This window comes from Parasteatoda tepidariorum, chromosome 7 (assembly GCF_982258835.1).
Source record: "Parasteatoda tepidariorum strain Cologne lab strain chromosome 7, Ptep-v5.0, whole genome shotgun sequence".
Classification (NCBI taxonomy): Eukaryota; Metazoa; Arthropoda; class Arachnida; order Araneae; family Theridiidae; genus Parasteatoda; species Parasteatoda tepidariorum.
Window position 1 is genome coordinate 81,713,757 of NC_141761.1, and position 24,333 is coordinate 81,738,089.

Below are 24,333 nucleotides of genomic sequence, written 5' to 3' on the forward strand. Positions count from 1 at the left end.
TATCTATCTATCTATCTATCTATCTATATATATATATATATATATATATATATATATATATATATATATATATATATATATATATATATATATATATTGACAGATAGATAGATAGATATGTCCGCCCTTTATTAAGACCCCCCATTAGTGCTACAATTCCAATATTCCATTATAATAATTACTACATTGAGTACCGTTTTCTGCTGTTCCATGGGCTAAATGAAACTTAACTGCCCCTTTATACCATCCGAACAGAACCATTCGTTTTAATATAGCAAACAAAAATTTTTTTTTTTTAATTCCCAGAAAGCAAACTAAAAACATGTATGGAGAAATTCCATGGGCTAAATGAAAATTTACTGCTCCTTTATAACATCCGAACAGAACCATTCATTGAAATATAGCGAACAAAATTTTATAGATTTTTTTTAATTCCCAGAAAGCAAACTAAAAACATGTATTGAGAAATTTTGCGGTTTCAAAGCTAACATTTCTCCATTTGCAACAACAAGTTATGCAATGGGTAACAAAAGTCACCCGAAAATTATTCAAACCACTTTGGTCTTTTGATTTACCGCTCAATAAAAGAGGAAAGAGGAAAGAGGGACAGGAGCACTAAATTTGGTATCTGTTAAAACAAATAGCAAATGAGTGAATTTTTCAAAAAAAGATGGGGCAATTAGAATAAAAATAGAAATTCTGTTAAACAAATCATTATACTTTTTTTTTAAATAGTTCAACTTATTGTTGTTTGTTATAATTTTTAGAAATTTGTGCAACCGCGAAAAAGAAAATGATTCCTTCAAGTAGAGGCCAGCTTTATTTGAAACGAATGGTTTTTCATATTTCAGGCTTACGTAACCAGTTTCAAACTCATCTTAAATGTTGGAAATTTTTTGATTTAACTAATGTCCTATGTGGCGAGTAAAAGAAAACTAAACGAACATCTTACACTTTCAGTAGCACAGAAACCAACCCCAAAAAACAATTTCAGTTTCTTTGGAAGCATCAGAGTTTAGTTTAAATAATTCAATATCATTTACTAATTCCATAATTCTATTAATAATTGCTTTTCTTTAATGAAAAACTCTTGCGAAAGCAAAATTTACTAAGCGAATTCGACATCTATTTTGATTGATGCAAGTCTTCATTTCCACATAACCTCGATTTCTGATTTTTTTAAAAATTACTAGAACCTTGCGTACACTGCAAAATATACCGACTGGATTTTAAAAAGCACCGTAAAATCCATTTTTCCTGTGCACGTTATGGAAGCAAAAATCTAATGTACGTTAATTTTAACAGTATAATTATTGTAAAATCACTAAATCACTCTAATTGAAGAAATATTACTGTAAAAATTGCGGTATAATATTTTACGGTAAAAAACGATTTTATGGTAAAATAAATTGTTGTAATCCTAATATGATCCAGAATTTTTTTCAGTGTATAAGTGTAACGCAATTTACATTCAAATAGTTTCTTTGAATTGAAAACAAAAAGAAAAGAATATGCATTTGTTATCAATCCATGTGCCTGAGAATACAACTGTCTAAACTTTGAAGACAAACAATTTCTTAACCTTAATGTATAGTTTAATAGTTTATATTTGAATACATTATTTGTTATACAAACATATTTAATATTTAGATAAAATTTTACTAGCAAAGATATATGACTGTCGGAAAATATAATTTACTAATCAATTATCTGAGCTAAAGAGTTTTTGAATCGAAAATAAACATATAAAGCAATTTTCTTTATTACATCGCTAAACTCAACTAGAGATTTATTTCGCATAAAGCTGAAAAAAAAATCGTTAAAAAATAGGCGAATAGACGTGTTAGGAAACAATAGAAATCATTTCGCTTTCATTCTCCATTGGACATAAATTCTATTAGTAAGTACAAACCATTAATCATCCGTATCTGTTAGTGGGAAATGTCATACGCTTCCCTAATGTTTATTACCTACTTGGAAAAATGATGAGAATAAGATGCAATCAATTTTTCCTTTGGCCGTTAGAAAAGTATTTTCATTCTTTTCTAGATGACTTTTCTTCGTCAATTTTTATTTCTCATTCATAATTTCTTCCCTGCTGTGAGCACTTGCTATTAAATAATTTAGCAAAAAGCCTCTTCTCCAATTTATAACATTTATTGATTTTTACATGATTATTCACAAGCGTTAATAATTCCTGCAATATTGATATTTTCTATGAAGATGTTTAAATGTAAGCTTTTCAACTTTGCATATAACAGTTTATAACTGTCATTGAAAGGGCCACTAAGAAAAAGAGAATTAAACAGTTATTAGAACAAATTAGAATAATGCATTTAAGACAATTATTTGTGGGAAAAAAAGTGTTTAGGAAAGCAAATTTTTACATAATCATGCTCTTTGGCTAGAATGTAATTTCGATAAAACCAAAGCTCTTTCCACTCCTTTTATTTCAGATCATCTAGATGTTCAGAAATCTTGTTTCATATATGTGAATATTGATTTCCTAATTAACGACCTGAATTACTCATCTCTTCACCACAACGCTTGGAAATGCTCTCTGCCCTGATTTACCTCTCTCAGCTCCCGCCATTTTTCTAATGTGTTTCACCAGTATTTTATTATTTTTTTTCGTTGGAAACTTTATATTCTTTATTTCTAAGTTGTTTTACATTTTCTCATTTCCATTTCATGTGCCTTGAGAATGGGTGACAGTTTTTAAATTGCTTGAAACATGTTAACTTTTTCCCTGTAATAATCTTTGAAGCAAATTAAGTTTTCAAATCATAAACAGCAAAACCTTACTATTTAATGAATAATGTCACAAATGTATTTCCATTATAAATGTAGCTTTTAAGTTGCACTTTATCTGTAAGATAGTTTCATCAATGTCTCTGAGAAAATATAAAGATTTTTTTCTTATTCTAAAGTATTAAAAAAAAAATTTTGTCTTGAATCTTTGCTTTGCTTCTTATAAAATGTAATATTTCATGCGTCTAGCTATTATTTTTTGTAATCAATTAAAAGGTAAAGAATATTGGTTTTTAAAACTTACAAGAATTGTTGTTACTTTGAGAGTTCTGTTCTTCAGAGATTGAATAACTTCAGAATAAGCGACCGTATAGTTCCACGTGAAGTGCAGGCCCTTTGAAGAGTCCCAAACACCAACCTGAACAGAGAAAATAAAAATATTTTTTTCTAGAAGAAGAAAGTTTGAATTGAAGCATTGTACCTTGGACCAAGGAAATCATCAGCAGGGGGAGAGATTTGTATCTTTTTGTGCCATGCATTTGATTTCTCTAACAGGCACAATCTTCTGTCCTTTCTTAAACATGAGGTAACCGATATTGCTGAAGTAACCGGTAGCTTGTTATTGAACAAAAAATTACACTGAGGTTAAGTACATTTTATTTTAATTTTATTTTTATTATATTTTTTTTCTATTTTATTTTTATTTTTATTTATTTTTATTGCATTTCTGTTTTATTTTTATTTTACTTTTATTATATTTTTTTTCTATTTTATTTTTATTTTTATTTATTTTTATTGCATTTCTGTTTTATTTTTATTTTACTTTTATTTAGATTTTATTTTATTTTATTTTATTTTATTTCATTTTATTTTATTTTATTTCATTTTATTTTATTTTATTTTATTTTATTTTATTTTATTTTATTTTATTTTATTTTATTTTTATTTTTATTTTTATTTTTATTTTTATTTTTATTTTTATTTTTATTTTTATTTTTATTTTTATTTTATTTTATTTTATTTTATTTTATTTTATTTTATTTTATTTTATTTTATTTTTATTTTTATTTTATTTATTTTATTTTATTTTTATTTTATTATTATTTTATTTCCATTTTATTTGAAATTTATTTTTACTGAATTTTTACTATATTTTTATTTTATTTTAATATTATTTTTACTGTATTTTTTTTATTTTATTTTGTTTTTATTTAATTGTATTTATTATTTTATTATTATTTTATTTTGATTTCATTTTAATTTTGTTTTCACGCTTATTTTTATTTTATTTTTAATTTATTTTTAATTTATTTTTGTTTTATTTTATTTTTACTTTATTTATTTTTATTTTCTTATTACTTTTTTATTCCATTTTTTTTCTCTTATTTGTTTTCATTTTATTTTATTTTTTATGTAATTTTATTTTTATTTTATCTATTATACTTTTTTTTATTTTGCTACCAGCAATTTTTCCAAATATATTATCTCTTTCTTCCCTTAGTTTAAAAAAAAATATTCATTATTATGTAAGTAATAATGTATTATTTGCCATTTTAAAATTATCCGGGACATTTGCTTATCTAAAATCGAAGTGGAAATGAATTTCTCGTGGAAACAAATTGCCATATATTTTTAAGCGTTAAGAACTATTAATTTTCGTTCTGAAAACCAATTTTTTTTAAAGTTATGAATAACTAACATCAGTACATTAGTAGACGAATTGTATCGTTAAACTCTGATTATCAAAAAGAAATTCTTACTCAACTTATACAGACTGGGCCATTTTAATATTTTTTTTAAATGTATGCCATTTTAAATAAAAGTTATTGTACTAATTAAAACCAGAAAAACGAACTATATTTAGTTTGATATGAAGTCTTTTAGTTTCCTTGCATTTGAATAATCTATAACGCATACTATACAATGCATGTTTATTAATTATATATATTTATAATATATAATTTTAAACTAAGTATTTATAAAGCATCTATTTAAAATCTTTTCATTTGATTACATGAATATCTTATATTTTATTTTAATTTTTGCTTTAAAATTTAAAGTTTAAATTTCATGCAAGATAATTTCTATTTGTAATTGAACTTTTCCCTCTGCTAGTTAGGCTGTTTATATATTACTTATCTTTGTTTGGTATTAATTGAATAAAGTAATGCAAAATTCATAAATATAATATTTTCTTTCTGTAAAGCATTTTTTATACGTTTCGTTATTCATTTCGAATAAAAATCTACCAAATGTGTTAATTTTCTTGTAAGGAAAATAAACCGAAACGTAAAATTCAACTAAGTTTTTCATAATATTTTATTTAAAAAGATGTTTAAAACGATACTCTCTGTTTTTACGGAATTAATGTTTGGTAAATTTGGTATTCATTAATTACTAATGCTTGTCTCATGATATTTAATTTAGGGAAATATTTTAATTTTTCTTAATTGTTTATTCAGTCAATTTAGATTTATGTTAATTTATAACAACAGTAAACGTATTTTGAGTACTTCATAAAATGGAGATATTACAGTGCTTCATAAAATGGAGATATTAATCTTAGAAAATCTCACTCCAAAACAAAATTTTGAAAATTTATATTTTACTTAAGAGATCTAATTAATAATTTTAATTAATTTTTTTAATGCAAAAGAATTTTTATAATGTTAGTTTTATAAAATTAAAAATAATGGATAGCACCAAATGGAAAATAATTTATTAGTTATGTTATTTCAAAATTATAACTTATTCATTCTTATATGACTTTTTTCCTGAAGAGACAGTTCGGCAGCTTGCAGACGAATGATTTCGAATTGGACAGGTTAATTTCATCCCTGGTCCTTATTTGATGTAACTTAAATATTTATCTTCTCCTATCCTTTATTTGATTCCTTGATTCGTCTTGTTCCACAGAATAACACGCGCATGTAAAAACAAAACAAAAAAAAAATGAATAAATAATAAATTATTAGTTTCCACGTTCCACCTCCTCGTTATAAAACATTTAAGTATTTCTCCTTGAAGAAAGTGTATGGTATTCAGAGCTAATAATCTATCAGGGGATATGATCATGCAATATACATGTTTACCAAAGAAATTTTATAAGGAATTTGAAATGTTTTATAATAATTATTAATACGTTATTTTTTATTTTTATATGGCATAATTTTTATTTTTATGCTCTTTAAAATAATTTTGCTTATTATGGCCATTTTTTTGAATTTTAACTTTTACTTATTTAAAAAAAAAGAATGAGGCTGTGGCATGCTTGCATAGATTGGATAATCTAGTGGATGAAATTAAATTTTACTTTGAAGATTTAAAATTTATGAACATTAGTAAATTCAATTTTTGGATTTTTAATATTTAAATGTGTTTTTAAGTGAATTCCTAATTCGATTTTAATTTGCTTCGAAGTTTAAAACGTCTTCTTACAACTAACAAAGTCTACGTTTAGTTCTCCTAATTATCGATAAAATGTTATGGAAAATAGAAAGTATTTTTGCATTTTTGATTAGAAATTCAATATATATTTGACAATAAACTCACTTTGGAAAGCCCATTTCTTTTCAATTCCAATACATCTAGACTGAAATTTGTCCGGTATCCTTCTCTGTCAAATTTAAGAAAACCTGTCATGCCATCATAAGTCATCTAAAAATAAATGTATAATTTTACAGAGTTATATTATCTTAGTAGTTTTATTTAATATTTTATTTAAAATATTAACAGCAAGAATATTTATTAGTTTTTCGTCGTTATTAGCAGATAATTGCATTCTGGTATACGAAAACATACTAATGACAAGAAAAATTGTGTGCTTCATGAAAGAATTAATGTTGTATATTATTACGACAGGATATTTAACGTGTACTAGTTACAGAATGTACTCATATCAGAAAAATGAATTTAAAATTGTTTAATATATTAAATGATGAATGTTGTATATTTTTATGTAAAATTTTTAACGTTAACTATTAACAGAAAAATTTAAAAGTGCGCACGAATCACTGTACGAAATAATCAATTTTATATATTATTATCTAAACACAATACGTACTAAATCAAAAGATGGTGATTAAGTATAATAGAAAATTATAATAGTTTTAACTATATAAATGTAAAATGAATATTCTATGCAACTACAGAGTTTTCTGCTTATGTTCTGACAAGTAAATAAACTAATTAAAATAGTTTAAAATATACCAGAATTAACAATTAAAAATTTGGGTATAATATTTATCATTTATACTTTCTTATCTTTTTCAAACAATTTTTGACTCATAAAATCAAAATCTCACTTTCTTTATTATTTTTTTTACGTAGCTTAAGTATGCGTTTTAATGTGCTCGTATTGAAAATTGTAACATTTAAATTTAATTTTACAAGCTTGATTTATACACAACATTTTAATTGATACGCAGTTTCATGCTTGCTAATTTTTTTAAAAGTCTTATAGCCTCAATGTTGGAAACAGTGGTTCAGTTTTGCTTGCTCAACATCTTTATCTATGTAGTCATTGAAAAATAATTTATCATGTTTTGAGAATACATTAATAAAAATGATAAATATCCTCCAAGTTTGACATTATGCTTGAGCTCCAGGGAAGCGATGTAATCCTATTGTCATAAATACATCTTATATCTTTTCAGTTTAGTTCAACGCGTTTGTGATACTTTTGGCGCTGACATTTTGGCGTTACTTAATACTGCTTCGTCTTGCGGCTCATTTTGGGAACTGTAAGCTGCTCTAGATGTTTCCGTGTCTCTCTTGATAATTTCAAAGGATTATTTTTAAATGTAATTTTCATTCTTGCATGGTAAAAATTAGTTAGCCCTGGAATGCCATTGAGTTTTAATAGATTAAGCCTTTGAAAGTAGCTGATAGGGATTTGTAGTTATGTTTCATTCGCAAAAAAGTCATTAAATGAAGTTTAATAGCTTTGAATAATTTTAGTAAAGATATCAGTTCCATAAAGAGAACCTCTACGATTATTGATAATATTTTTAAATCGTTCAAACAATTCTCTCTTTCCGTCTCAATTAGACATGTGAAAATTAGATTAGATAGTGATTTGTGTTTTTTTTAATGAGTTGTTTAACTTTAACTGTATGTTCATTTTAAAACTTAAGAGCTATAACGATACAAGCAGTAAAAATTATTCTTCTGTATTGTGACATATTTTAGAAATTAGATTGAAAAATATAAAACGCATTCATTTTGAAGTTATTTGAATTATATACTTTTCTGATTGATACTATATCAGTTTTATTCACCATTTTCAGATATTGATTGTTAAGCCAAACGGAAAAACAGAATAAGACACATAAATATATAAGGGGAATTAGGGTAAGACCGGGTGGCTAAGTTTTAAAAGCCTGTTCAAGCTGAATTGTTCAACATAGAGACTGTCAGATTTATTCAAGATATTCATTGTTTTGTAGGGAACAATATATCATACCTGAAAATTCATGAATGTGCTACTTTTTTTCTTGTAGTCATAAGTGTACTACTTCTGCTCTACTTACCCCACCAATGCACAGTGGGCCAGAAGACCATGATCTTTGGCCAAAAGTCAAAATTAAATTTTCAACTAAAATACGTGTAGGCAATTTTAATATTGCCCAAATTAAGCATTCATAATCATTCCAAACATTATAATTTACTTTTTGGAATAACGAGAGTACAATGTAGTGAAAAATATATTTAAAAAAATTTTTTTTCAATGTAACTTTTAAATTTATATTTCAGAAATATGTATAGGAATTTCACCTTACTGTTGCATTTTTATCAGAGTAATTACTCTGAAATTATAGTACAATTTTTCAATTTGTTGGATTAGTTAATACTCTTGACAAACTTATGGTTTATATCTTATCATTTGACATTTTACAATGTTTGAATCACTTTCGAAACTAATCACCAAAAAGTTCCACGAGGTAATTAGCTAAACTTCTTTTGTTGTCTTCTTTAATGTTTCTTCTTTCGAAAAAACCTGCCCCATTTTGCCCATATTGCAAAGGTGGACTAAATATACCGAGAAACAAAAATTATGTTTTTTTTTCATGTTTTCGCGCTATTTTGTAATATTATTTCGGAAATATAATTTGCTTTTCACTTTTAATATAAAATTACGAAAATTATTAAACTTTCATTGCTATATTTAATTTTTTAAACGTACTATATTATTTTTTTTAAATTTTGCTCGCCATATTTCAGCTGCCATTTTTTTTCTTTGGTTTCTTCAGTGTATTTCAAAATTTCAACTAGGAATTCAATTTACCTGCACATAAAAAACCCCAAATTTTGAAACAAATTTTATCGAAATACTAATTTTTTCCACGAAACCTTGGATGCCGGCCCACTTTGGAATGGAGTAAATCTGGATAAAATATTTGAATTTCAGTGTAGTTCAGCAACGGGATTAAAGAGAACAACGGAAAGTGAAACTAATAACCAACCTATCGAGTACACATTGACCAATTCCGTTGATCAAAAGCATCCAAACAACGAGTAGCAAGAGAGAAAACCGATCGAGAATGTAATGCAATTTAAACTCCAACCGTTGCGACGGGTACAGGGTACAGCTAGAATTGTATAAAAATCATCTCTGTATATTAAAAATTCGTTAGCACCACGTCGCCCTTAGCGTGTTCGACTTTACGTTTACGTACTGCTTAGCTCTGCTAAACCTATAAGACTTTCAAACTTGAAATTATGAAAACGAGTAGAAAAATGTAAAATAAGGGCGAATAAAAAAATAAAAAATAAACATTTGATACTTCGTTCATGAATTATGAATTGTAAAAGTTGTAGGAAAAAATATTACGTGTACCACTCTACAGGCCGCAAGAATATAACCGCAGAGTTGAAATTCAACATGCTAATTTTGTTTAGAAATTTAACTCAAAATTTTTGCTCTGAGATTATAATTTGTTCGAAAATTATTGCAATTTTAAATGCTCTTTTTGTGAATTTAGTATTTTTTGATGCACGTTACATTTTATTTTGCAAGTTGTTTGATACACTTAAGACATTGTAATTAATTGGAAAGGGAAAAAAATATCAAGCCATAGAAGTCTTATACTAAATGTCAATAATTTGTTGCCAGACTTAAATTGTAGTACCATGATAAATTCATTGTAAGAATACTGCTGACATTGGTAATATCACAATACTCCATTTCGAGCTGTTATACTTAATTTTAAAACAGTTACTGACGCGAGTCGTATTTGTGTAAGTATATGGGGTAAAAAATGAATGAAAAACTATTTTTTATTATTTTTAGCATTGGAATATATTAAAACTTTAGTCTTTCTCAGAAAATGAATAATTCAAAATTAGGATATGGATTTTAAGAAGTTTTCTCATACTTAGTTCAGATTTTTCTTAATATTTAGTTTAAGAATTCTGAAATGTAAATATTTTACATCATTTTGAACTAAGTAATTTGAAATCGCAAACCTTAATTTTTTTCTTCCTCAAAAATGGTAATATGTGAACATTTGTTTTTAAATGTTCTTTTAAGGGGAGTTGGTAGGACATATACCAATAATGCTAAAACTGACCTTTTTCAATGTACTTTTATTCAGCATCCAAACAAGATAATGCTTAATTTTTTTTCGCAGAATAGTTACATATGCATGTTTACTATGTCATAACTGTTATTACATATCTTAGGCAGAAGTTTTTTTTAAAATTACAAACTGAGATTTTTAATTTTTTTAAAAAGCCATCATCTTTGAGCATAAATCTTCATATCCCTGTTAACGCTAAAACTGTATCACGGCATACAATTGATATAATCTCAAATATCCCCCCCCCCAAATAAAAAATTCAAATCGATATAAGTAGTAACTTAAAAAAGGTACATCGATATTATGCTCCACCGACTCCAAATTATCAAAAAAATATTATTTTTGAATTTTTAATTTCCGGAAACAATTCGATATATTTCGTTTAAATTTCAGTTTTTTTTCGTTTGAGTGTTAGATTAAATTTCGGATTCTATCTTTAATATAAGTTGTATGATCTTATTCATTATTTAATCAAGCCAAAACACATAAAAATAAACCCTTACCTTTGAATATTTGTGAAAAAAATCACTCTTAGAATTTAATTTAATTTTTAACTTGATCATTTATAATCGTATACTCTCAGTGATGCTATTTATTTTACACTAAATATCTTATTTATTAATTATTTTTGTTACTTGCTATATTTTTAATATAATATGAATGAAATTGTTTTCAAAACCGAGAAATGAAACTTACTGTTTTGAGGTAGTTGAGCAACTGTCGGCCTTGTGGCCAAGATTCTGCTTTGGAGCAAGAACGACTGTTAAATTTTAGAGTTTCATTCATTTCTTGTATAGCTTCCGTTAGCAACTTAATGGAGTCATACAACATCGCTAGTTGTGTCTGAAAATACGTAAAACCAATTTATACTATTTTGAAAAAGAAAATTTTTACATACATTTTTAATCATTTTAAAACATACAATGCAAAAATGTTATTTCATACAAATACAAAATGAAAAAATCATGCATTAAACAAAAATAATGCTTTTAAATGTATTTTTCAAAAGTAACACACATTTTAAGCACTTGCATTTTAAAAAGAAAGAATCGACATTTATTTTATATAACTCGGTGGTTAATTTCGTGGAAAGAAAAATAAATTAGAATAATACGAAATTAATCATTTTTTAATGAAATGAATTGTCTTTCAATTTCAGTAAATAATTATTTTCTCTGGTTGTTTACAAGCATAAAAAAAGTAAACTATCGGGAAAGAAATAAAAACCGATATTTTAATCTGTTAATTGTACAAACTTTAATTTATTTAATGAAAATGTTTCTTTTTTAATTTCATTTATGTGAGCATTTACTTTTTTTCTTTATTTATTTTCTGAATTTAACAAAGAAATTTTCCAAAAATTCAATGTTTGAAACATTTCATAAAAGGAATCTTTGTTACTATTTATAATTTAATAATAAATATTTTAAAGATAACTTCTTTTAAATAATGCTAATTAGAAACATTGATTTAAATAGGAAAATATTGTGCCAGTTAAAGTATTTTTTTTATTAATAACTTATTTATTTTCAAAATGTGCACCAAATATACTGTGCTAAACACCCGATAAACAGACTCACGATTTCAAATAACATGTGAAATGAAATTTGCTTTCATAATAATATATCTAAAATATGCTTGGTTAATTTTTCTTTGCTATATATTTAAATGACACGCAAGAAGTATATATTTTTACTAACTGTCATTAATAGTTAAGATATCACTGCATTTATCAAAATCCCAACTGCAGCACATTTTTAAAATAAAAAAAATAAGATAAATTTAATTCCTAACAAAAATAATTTTAAAAACTTACATTTTCCTATTAAATACTATAGAAAAATCTACGCAACGTTTTAGCGTGTATTTGAATAAAACATAAATATTTTAATTAAAAAAGCGTGTCTTTGAATGAAACTTTAAATTTCTTAGTTTTCATCGTTTTTAAAATAAAGACATTGATAAAAGATATCTTACATTTAGCCTACCTTCACAGGAGGCAACTTTTTATTTATACGGCCGTAGTAAATATCCCCTAGGAGCCATTCTCTAGGGACATATATACTATTTGTTTTTGTGGGCTGAACCAGGCGAAACCCAGAAATGTTTGCTCTCCCATGTTGAAAATCTTGTAAATCAACTGTATGCAAATCCTATAAATAAATTAAGAAATTAAAAAGTGCCAATTCCTTATTTGTAATTGTATTTTAATAATATGACTACAAATATACTGAGGTACACAAAAATGACTGACGCAACGATTTTCACTAGGAACTATACAGGGTGATGCAGGGACAACCAATGAAGAAGACACAAATGGACCTGAGCAACGGGAAATTCCTAAATGGCTCTGACAGCATGTGATTGGTAAGTCCGTAGATTTAGAGAGAATTCCCTTTCATTTTGCTGTCGCTATTGATAATTACCAACTTAGAAGGTGTTATCATGACTGGAGTTGAAGAACGTGCTTCCAGTGAAACGATGAAATTTAAGGTAGTGGCACCCATAGTTAGCTGATGTTTATGAGTGTGGCAAAAGCACACTCATTGCGTACCACTAACCGACTATTGTCTAAGTTTAGTAGGGAAGTAGAGGCTGCTTCCAAAGGTGTCAGTACAAGACGACTAGCAGCATCGCACACAATAAGAATTATGGCAACTGTTGAGCTTCTCTGAATTGCCTGCATACTTCTGGCCAACGTCTTGAATCTTAGGAGTAAAGTCATTCAATGGAAAATTATTATCTTTTTATTTAGTTAAGTAATGAAGTTAATTATTTGAGCTCATTGCTAAAATATAAATATTTGTCGCAACTTCATTCCAAATCTAAACAAATATAATTCTGGATTAATTGGTTTTAAATTTTATTTAAAATTGAGACAAATATTTTCACAAAAAGCGAAGCAGTTATAAGTTTCTGTCTATCACGCGTTGGGCATTGTTCATATGTTCTGTGTGAACATGCTCAAATAATAGTTTGCCAAAGCCATACATGACCATTTAGTCACTTAAGCGCAATTGCCTGAACATGAGCTGGTGTTGGCAGGTCCATATTAGTTCTGCTCCTAACCAACACCACCTAGTATTGAAGTAAAGTATTCTCAGTGGTAAACGGATCATGGATTAGAATTCCATTGCCGTCGAGCTGATCGTGAGGGATTTTTGTGGTTTTAATTTTCATATACCATAAATGCGAGTTAAATCCATCAAGAAGTCCTCCACGAAGGCTAGATTATTCCAATGTTTGATCCAGAGGCTCCTTTGATTTTTGGATTAAGTTAAAACTTAAAAGGCTAAAGAGCTGGTGTATGAAACTTACAAGAAAAATGTCTGCCAAACTAAATTTTTTTTATAAACAGAACTTTAGCCATTCGAAGTGTTGACAAATCGAATGCCGATTCATCTTTCATGAAAAATTTTAAAATTATTTTAAAACATGCTCTTAATTAAATTATATTAAGTCAATATCAGTACAGAAGTTATTATATTATTATAGAAGTTATGACAACAAAATGATCAGCTTTCTTAGTTTCCTAAAAATTAAAATCGTTGTGCATTTTGTAAGTAAGATACTGAACAATGTTTTAAAAGCATAATTTCTTTATCGTAAACTCAAAATGTCTTTTAAGGGAAAATTTAGCAAAACGATTCATAAAAAAATTATTTAAAAAAAATATATCACTTTAAAATAAGTATCATAAGTAACTCTTTTTTTGCAAATCTGGAATTTTTGAATGAGGTTAAGTTTTAAAAATAGTTTGGAAAGTATTCTTGACGTATATCATATCAAAACCACATCAATCATGTTAAATATTGCTCATGGTATGACAGGAAGAGCATATTTGCCTTGTACTTGGTTTATCTTTCCACCTATATAAATGTATAAAACATATTACTTTTAATTAGAAAGTGAATTTTAAAAATTTAAGTAATTTGTACTAATCGAATTATACAAAAGTCAGGAACATTTTTATAAGATTCAAGTTGTAGTTTTATTTAGTACTTATTATTATTTTGCCTGAGTTCTCATTTTTTTATTTCTTAAATTTCTTTCAGTTTTGATAACTGTGTTTCAAATTTTTCGGATTCTCTGTTTTTTTAAATGTAGATTACACTTATGTGCTTTATTATTCAACGTATAGAGTCTAAAAGATGCTATCAAGAATTCGATTCTTTACCATTCTCTTAACTAAATTTCTCTATAACATTTAATTCCTACTAATTTACTAGTTGTGACACATTTAAAATATGCTATTTAAACAAATACATACCAAAGATGTGATAAAGTAATTGTGATATTCTGTCATCATTCCAAACGTCTGAGCCTAAAAGAATATAATTAAAGATTTTAAACCTTTATAAAGAAAACATTTTGCTTCATGATTAAAGTTTGTACAGCGATTAATAAAAAAATTATACATGGCCTATAAATAAATTAAGAAAATACCATTACTATATATTGTTTCCATTAATTATTCTAATTTTCCTTTAAATTAGACAATATTATTTCAAAAGATTATATGTTAGTCTCCACTTTTAAAATAGGTAAACGGGTTTAATTTTTTATAACGATTTAGCTTGAAGTAATGATCTCTAGAATGTTGCTTACCATTGATAAAATTTCTGTTATTTTCGACGTTGGGACATCAAGAACAACATTGGTTTCGCCTTTTTTACTGACTTCTTTGAGCAAATTTCTATAATGGAGGCCTCTTTCCAGCACCCTTAATGTTATTTTAACATCACCATCATTTGCCATCATGATAAGATGCTGCAGGCGAGGAAGTGCTAGAAAAAAAAGTAACTCCATTACAGAACCAGAAGCTTGAGAAAAATTACCTATTGACACAAGCAACTAACTTAATTTAGTAAGCTCTCATTAGAATGAATTAATTATATAATCTCTTTTTTTTTACATATTAGGTTTTTCAAGTAATTTCAAGACAGATAGGGAATATTTTGGACTTGAATACATTTTGAAAACTTTTGATTCTCGTCTTTGCATCTACCTTATCGTTTTGAAGAAAACCGTATCAATTAGTACTGAAAATCACATTGACCAACAATGTGCTTCTTTAAAGTAAATCATATATAAGCGAATGAAATTAAAACTCAAAGAGAAAAAATATTTCCTAATAACTCCCCATTTTTCATAAAAAAGTAAGTCTACTTTGCCAACTTTGCCATAATTCTTTTTTTTAACAATCGTTTAGATAGGTCTATATTAACTATCAATGTATTTATGTTATTGATGACCATTTAAATGAAATTAAAACACACACTCAAGACTTCCAAAAAACGTTTAGAGTTTAAAGAAATAAAGTGCTTAGGTCTTGCTAATGTTAAAACAAATAAGTTGAGTGTAAGATTTTATAAAAAGAACTAGTAAATTGTTATTATTCAAAAATTATTTTGATATGAAATACTCTTTACTATATTATAATGCCATTGTTTTTTATGACACTTTTAGAAAGCTCTCGTAATTCACTATTATATCATAATTCTGTTCAAGTACCTAATGTTTAAGTCAGAGACATTGAAACTGTATTGGTAGCAACATTAAAAATTTTTCATCATCATCCGTTTACGGGGTCTACACCTAATCTCCTACCTTCTGGCTAAACTTTAATTTGCTCCAAAATCAGAGCTTTTTAACACCACATATTTAACATAATCCGTCTTCAAATAAATGTTCGTTGGTCTGACTAGTACTCATGCCAAATATGAGTATATTCAACTATAGATATCCCTATCTTTCTAGCAGTGAATTCTTACACTCTCAAAAATGTATTGCTTTAAAAATACTCTCAATAATATCAATACTTTGAATCATGCATCGAGAAAAAAGTATGGTGAAAGCTATTAGAATATGGCAAAATTTACCTTATTTCTGGCTGATTGGGAACATAAAAAGCATGACCATTTTTTAAGCAATTAATTAAAGGTTCAATTGATAATAAAGTATGTTTTATAATCTATGATAAAATTTTGTAAACATGGTAAAATTTGATGATTTTATCATGACGCTTTAGAGTATGGCATAAAAGCTATTTATTCTGTAAAATTTATTTTTGAGTATTGTATTTTATACTAAATTTATGATAATGAGAACTATAATTTTTTTAAACCTTAATTCCTGGCGATTCGTTACCTTTTGAATGGAAGAATTATACCAAATGAATGGTTTAAATACCGTACATTTTGACTTTATTTGAAAATATTATGTTTTTTTATTGGAAATATTATTTCCATACAATACAATAATTTCACCTGATTTTTCCTTTTTTCTTGTACTATGAAAGAAGTATATAGCAATATAACGTAGTTAGTAAGGTAAGCCACTTATTATCAGAGTTGAACGAAAGAGGTGCCTAATCTAATGTCAGCTAGATAAAGCAGTTCATTAATTCGGTTTTACTAGGCTAAGAAAGACAGAAATCGTGCAATATTATGCTTCAAGGCGCATAAATATTACCAACAATGTTCTCCGTCTCGATGTTTTAATTTCACTTCATCGCAATCCCTGCTGTGTTTCAGCATATAATCATCAGTGCTTATTGGTTCATAGTATTAAACAAGTCTCTATCCTTGTTATTCGACTTGAGAATTGTTCATGCTGTAGCACAATTTTAACCGAAAGCTTAGCGCTTAGATAGTAATTTATTTTCCAAACAACACTCCTAAATTTCTATGGAATTTTCTCTTGAATGAAATACGTTTTGTGATATTTACGTTCTTCATCATTGTCAATAGATTCCTGCTTAGGTCGATAACGAATGAATAGATGATAGGCAAACTTAACAAAAGCATGATAGATAACTTATAATTTGCATCGATAATTTAGTGCTTCAGTGATTTATGAAAATGAAGCAGCTATGTAGATCAGATAATCAAATAGAAATCCTTTAAATCATTCCGTTGATGAGTTTACACAAGAATCTTTTCAAATAATAATGAATTCCTCTAATTCAGAATCGAATAGCTTTGACAGTTAGCGGTGTGAGTAATGATTTAATGCTGGGAACATGCTGAGATCTTTTAGATTGCGGTTCTCTTAGAATATTTACTACTTCTTCACTCATTATTTCATTGGGAATAATTATATTGATAAATGGATTTCAAACAAACTGTAGGTTAATCACTAAGCAGATTTATTTTAAAATCACGTAGAAGTAGTGTAAAAGTGTTAAAAGGGATAACATTCTGAATTTCAAAATGATGAACCAGTGATGACGCAATAAGAGTACATGAATTATTACTGCACATCATGAATATTTTATTCGCATTACAAAGTAAATGCTAATTTAGACACGTAATTATTCTTCTCAAAGAGGTCATATACTATTTTTAATTATCATCAATTAAATATTTAAAAACAACTATTAATTTACCTTAGCTTTCTTTTCATGATATATTTATAGAAATATGCGGTAGTAAAATGAAATGCAACTAAATAATCAGTTCTTGTTTTAATTTTATGAATATTTTTTTCACGTTTAATGCTAATATGATGTCTTCATTTTAATTTATTGTGCTTAATGAAGTGTGTTACAAAAATTAGTATAGTAGAGTAGTTCGTAGTCCTTATTGTTACAAAGAATATTAATTTCCGTTAAACTTTAAATATTCTATAGGCATTTTTAGAAAAATCATTTTACTACAAAACTTTTCAGAAGAAGAATATTTAAAATAAAAAATTCATTTGATCATTTTTTTAAACTGAATCAAAAATAATAATTGTTTTCAATAAAAGCATTATCTAATGTTTGAGTATAACAATTTGTGAGTATTAGATTTGCAAAGGAAAAGCATTTTTGTCGTTATAGCATAAAATTTCCTAGCGAAATAAGCTAAAAAGGGCAACGACAGGTATGAACGGCCTTTAAGCTTCAGTAGAAGATAAGTTGCAATATCCAAATAAGATGCAAATAGATAATTTAAATAAAATGCTATAGATATTCCAAATAGATAACCAAAATAAGATGCAATGCTTTTAACTTCTTATTATTTTCCACAGATCAAATTTTTATTTGCAAAGCAATTGTGACTGTACCCTTTTCAAAAATGATATTAAACCTTAACCGGTTCAAAAAAAATCAAAGCTGCACATTTTGATCATGAGGAAAACTAAATGATCTGACTCCCGCATAAGATACGCTTGATCCCGTTAAGCATCAAGTTGGTCCAACTTAAAATTTGAATTCTTGTTCATTATTGAACTTGTTTGAAGATTCCGTATCAGCGCTTATGTAATTCATAACCTCAACATTAAGCATAAATAATGGGTAAAATGTAAAAATTATTTAAATTAACATTAGATTAAATATGAAAATAGGTCCCATAGATGAAACATTCAATTTAAATGTCATACGAGTTTTTTTTATCATCGGAGAAGTATATTAGATTATATACAACAGAGTTGACATTTTGAGAAAGACGCATTAGAGTAATTTTTATCAGACACATTTTTCCTCTCCAAGCAGATTATCTCTTTTTCTCTTGAACATTACAAAACACAAAAAATGTATGAACAATTTGTGAGTATTAGATTTACAAAGGAAATGCATTTCTGCCGTTAGAGCATAAAATTTTCCAACAAAATAAACTAAAACAAGCAACAACTGATAGGAAGGGCTCTTCAAGCTTCAGTAGAAAATAAGTCGCCACTCTGTGAGACGCATAGACGCTTTGGATAAGCAAGTTTTCTAAATCTAGGCTTTGGAAGCTTTCCAAGTAGGTTGTTAAAGTACTTTTTCTTTCTTTTGCTTCTACTGAATTTCAAAAAAAATATAGAACCATTGATTTCAAATGACATCAGAATCTGCACGAAAGAAATGTATGCGGGTAAATTCCTATTTCAGCATTCTTTTAAGCTTTTGGGTTAATGTTACGGCTTACACTTTTTCACATCTTGAATATTTGGAATAGTTTTGATGCTAAATCTATTTTAAAGTAAAGCAGAATATATTTTCTTTCTAGACTTTCTTTTTTTTAGTTAAAGAAATGGTTTCATAGTTAAGGCACTGTTTTTTTTTCGTTTTTGAAAATAAAAAGAGCTTATCTATTGTTTTCGAGAAAATTTTTTTACTTAAGATAAAACTTATTTAGTTAAAAAATTCTTTTAAGAATCCTTGAATAAATTCTCTTTTTGGGATTTATTTCAAAGTAAAAAATAAATGCAGTTCAGTTTCTAAAATTTGGAATATAATATGTCAAAAATACATTGTCTGATAGTTAATGTTTAAAAATCATTAATAGATAAAAATAATAGTATAATATGATAATAATTAGTATAATATGAAATACAGAGTGAGAATTTTTGATGGAATGTACTGTGACAGAAACTTAGATAACCGTATATCTTTTAATTGTGAAATGTAAAATACATACACTGTAAACAAATTCTGGATCTAATTACGGTATAAAGTAAAGGGCCTTTGGGTGCCTCAACCGTAAAATCGATTTTACAATAAAATATTATACCTTGAGTTTTTACAGTAATGTATATTTAATTAGAATGATTCGGTGATTTTAGGTTTGTTATTACAGTAAAAATTGAGGTACATTAGGTTTGTTCGGTACATAAGCATATGTTCGGGTAAATGGACTTTACGATAAAAATTACCAATAAACTGAGTGCCGCATTTTTTTCTCCGTAGTATGATGCGGAGTTTCTTACAAGTTTCTTTCAGAGAAGTTTATTTTCCTAGCTCAAAACTTTATAAGCTGATTTGAAGTTTAACTAAGAAATATTCAACGAAATAAGTCTATGCTAATCCAATAAAAAATAATAAAAACTCGGGAATTTTAAACCGAAGAATGGTGCAAAAATTTATAATTTTGCTTTATTTTCATATATCTTCCAAATAATTAAAGAAATATGCATTTTATGAACCTCATTGTTGTTGCTAGAGGTGATTAGTTTGAAATCAGTCTTTTATTGTCAGCTTAGTTAGCGGTCCCACTTGCAGACGAACTTCGTTGATAATTTTGAAATTTTGTCTATGGTCTCTTCATAGAATGCAGCTAACAGTGTATGTCTGTTTTCTTTAATTGATTTTTCAGTTTGTCGGTCCTTTTTAAGATGTCTGTTACGTTAATCGAAGTATTATCTTCGTTGTTCTTCTGCATTCTAATAAATCAAATTCATGTTAAATATAATCAAATTTATGAATACGTCGGAAAAGAAAGATCGCCTAATGTTTCTTGCTAGACTGCGGGACTTTTTAATGTTATCTATTTTATCATTTACGTCTAATACCAATACAGTCGCATAATATATAATTTTTTTTTTAAATTTTACTCAACGTATTTTGTTATTAATCGCATAAAATATTTTTTACCTTCAATTTCGATTTTGGATTAGTAATGAAACTTAACATAAAATAAATTTAGCCTAATTAATTTGATAATAATGTCAATTCGTGATAAAAAAAATACTTTACTTGTGTAAAACTCTATACGATGAACAAACTAAAAAACCAATGCAGGAATTTTACAAAACAAAAAGTGCTAATCATCAAGCATGTTGTAATGTCAAATTAAATAACACTTACATCTGGCATCTTCGTATATGATGGTGAAAGATTTCCATCCCCTTGACATGATAATGTCCCTGTGGGCTTGACTTAAGGCACTGTCTGGTGGATGCAGATGCAGAGTGTATGAGCCATGAACCCCCTTCTTTGTTACAGTAGTAGTAGTTGGTGCTGTGCTAAGATGAGGCACATTCATAACGCTGCAAGTGGATTGGACCACAGGAAGTTTGGACGGAATATGTGGACCCACGATGGCCAAGGTACCGACGTCGATTTGTCCACAAACTGAAAAGCAAACGAGATTGCTCTTGTTCATATTATAGGAGTGAACCTTTACATAAGTTGCCTTTTTTCAAATTAAAACTACGAAGTCATTTTCATATTCTTTATTTTAAACAGGCAAGAAGAAAGATGATTATGTTATGTTATTGAACAAATTCAATTATATAATTCATAATGTATTTTTTATTATTTATGTTATTTTTATATTTCTTATTATATACATATTATGCATTATAGATATTATTTTTATAATATTTTTAATATTATTAATTGAAATATTTGATTTGTTATTCATAATTTTGTATATTATTGATTAGTGTTTGGTGAAACTAGCAAAAGTTTTAATAGATTTCAAACGCATGTAAAATGTTTTGTTAATGTGCAAAATTTTGAGCGAGTAAAAACGATGCCACAGTGTGATGAGGTGAGGGGTAACATTAAGCATTTGCAATCAAAAAATTTTGGTTTTGGCTAATTTGTGCTAAGACTCTGTCAAATTACCTTTAGAAAAAATTGGAAATTTCCATGAATTTATTTTCAGTTTTTTTCTTACTTTTTTAAAATTTTAATGCATTTATGTTTGATTTAGAGAAAATATTGTTCATTAAGTAAGATATAAAAAAGCTGTTTCAATTCCTGTTTTTTATTTAAAAGAGTACGTACAAAAACTAGTAAGTGTGCATTTAAATGCTATACTTTTCCTTATTTTAATATTATTGACATGAAAAAGATGACTGAGTTCGTTGCAATAAAGGCTAAACAATATAGTTGCATTTATATGAAATAATATATAGAATATAATTCATGTTTTATTTTACTTGGTAATTTTTACCATCCACGCTTAATGTTTATTTTTAAAACTTTTGTCAAAAATAAAATCAGAACAGAATGCGCATTAGCGATCCTAAATTTAAATTTTAGATGAGGAAGAAGAAAAAGAAAACGCTTTTGAAATTTTCTATATCTCTGCCGAGGATCTCAAGAATACTTCGATTGCCGATAAACTTAGAGATGTTCCTAATATTCGCCATCCGAATACTCTCTGTCTTCTGAGTGTCAAACAAGCTTTGAAAGTTTTACTACTACCATCCTTAATGGTTATTGGTGGGATATGAATGGTTCTTTTGTCCATTTTCGCTTATAGGTGTGTTTTCTGATTTTTTTCTGTTTAATTTTTTTGAGATTGTTTCTAAAACATACATAAAAGATCATTACGGTTAATACTGCGTACTTTTTCGTTTCAGCAATCCTACAATATCACTTTTGCACATTCTAAATCTTACTTAGTTTAAAATAATCCTATATTTTAAATTTAGAGGCCATTTTGTGTCTTTTTCATTGTTTTTATATCTCAATCATAATAAAACGGTCCTTTTATCCATAAAAAATATAACATGTAAACTATCTTGCAAAATTATTATTTGACTTATTTAAGTGCGAGAGATTATACTAGTCAGTGTTTTCTCAACAAAAATCACATTATCTTGATACATCTTAATAATCGGAACTAAGAGTTTCTTTATAACATTTCTAGATTCTAAACTATTTATAAGGAGTCAAGTGGGGTAAATATGGCAATGGGGTAATTGTGATCAGCGTGCTGTTCACAATGATTGTGCAAATTAAAAATTAAAAAAATATGCATTTAGTATAGTTTAATTTATTTTACTTTGTTTCACAAATCTTTAAATAGTTGATAAATAAAATACTGATACAATATTAAAATAGTTTTAAAAGTATATGGAAAGTTTTGAAAAAAAAGTATTAGCGGTAGTCGATTTAATGTGATATAAATAGTTTATAACTAAGCACTTGACATTTATTTTTATTTTTAATCATTGTGTCTACATTTTAAAGATTATTTGTTAAAAGTATTTGATAAATATTACCCCGATTTTTGGCTGATTTTAACCATGTGGAGTGCTTACTCAAAATGAATGACTTTCACGCTGCTCTATTTAAAAAAAAAGCCTAAAGCATTCACAAAAAAGATGACTTCTCCATTTTATTTCTTAAATCTGATGTTGCCATGGTGATGTAGAGACCTCAGAGTCAGAAATAAGCTAGATGAAAACATGGCGTAGCAAAATATAACAATCCATCTTATGGAAAAGTTAACTCAGAGAATCAAAGAGCTCAGAGTCTAACCCCTAAATTTAATTTTCTTAACAATTAAAGAAGATCTGGAACTTGTGGAATGTTTGATGACTATATCCAAATTTGGTTATATTTCTGACAGGGAAGAAACTGTGCATCTTGTTGAACCATCGTGTTAAAGAAAAATCTATTTCCAAGGTATTAGAGAATGAAAAATCTAGAGGAAGATGGGTATCTAGGCATTAGGGAGAAACATCTTTGCTTGTCTTTGGAAAAAGCAGAGCACCTTTAATCATTGTTCCAACCTAACACTTTTCCAGAAAGTTTCAGCAATTTTAACCATAAAGACAAGAATCAAAAGTGGTGTATGAGAAGGAAAAACTAATATTATCAGAAAAAGCCCACTTTGTATTCTATATAAATAATGAGGGTTCAATTATAGCCCTGAAATGTGCATGGCGAGAGCAAAAGTCAGAAGTGTCAGACCATGAGTCAATTACAGTTCTAAAATGTGTATCAACTGGTGGTCATGACCTTGCCATAAAAAATCCACGTAAGCAATTCAGAAAGTCTATTTTTCGCTACATTACTAAAGAGTTAAAAAACACTCCATAACCTTTAAAACATTTAATTAGACGTGAACGGGTTCTAAATGATAAAAAAAAAGTCAATAGTGGTCATAGTTTCCCCTAACTGTTTCTACGTCAGATATTTACGCCTTAATATAAATGCGCTTACCTTTTTTGCCAACATGAAAATTATCGTTTGGTTGTATTCTAACTATGTGAGCTGATAGTCTTATTCTGGGTAAGATTGTCTTGTTGCCGTTTAGTTTGTCTATCGCATATCTCATATGCTTTTCTGACTCCGTGTCTTTGCCTTCAAAGAGACCAACTAAAACATAAACAAGAAAAAAATCAATTAGCTTGAAAACAGGTATAATTCAATTGTCTTACGACTAGTTTTCATGTAAAAAATTTATGCAATAATTACAAGGTAAAAAAATATAAAGCATTTTTTTCACTTCTTCAATTCTCCAGCTATTATTTTTTTCCTACCCTGTTTCAGTCTTAATTTTACCCCAAT

At 27.2% G+C, this 24,333-nt stretch overlaps 1 protein-coding gene across 1 annotated transcript in view; it reads right to left on the reverse strand.

The window, feature by feature from the left end:
* LOC107446818 (glutamate receptor ionotropic, kainate 2-like) overlaps window positions 1–24,333 on the reverse strand; it is a 96,841-nt gene that overhangs the window by 24,137 nt on the left and 48,371 nt on the right. The window contains exons 2-9 of the mRNA XM_071183227.2: window positions 23,986–24,141; window positions 20,887–21,153; window positions 14,940–15,118; window positions 14,602–14,655; window positions 12,320–12,484; window positions 11,028–11,174; window positions 6,304–6,408; window positions 3,056–3,169 (exon numbers count right to left, since the gene is read on the reverse strand). Of these exons, the coding sequence (XP_071039328.2) occupies window positions 3,056–3,169; window positions 6,304–6,408; window positions 11,028–11,174; window positions 12,320–12,484; window positions 14,602–14,655; window positions 14,940–15,118; window positions 20,887–21,153; window positions 23,986–24,141 (1,187 nt within the window). The remainder of the gene's footprint in view (window positions 1–3,055; window positions 3,170–6,303; window positions 6,409–11,027; window positions 11,175–12,319; window positions 12,485–14,601; window positions 14,656–14,939; window positions 15,119–20,886; window positions 21,154–23,985; window positions 24,142–24,333) is intronic.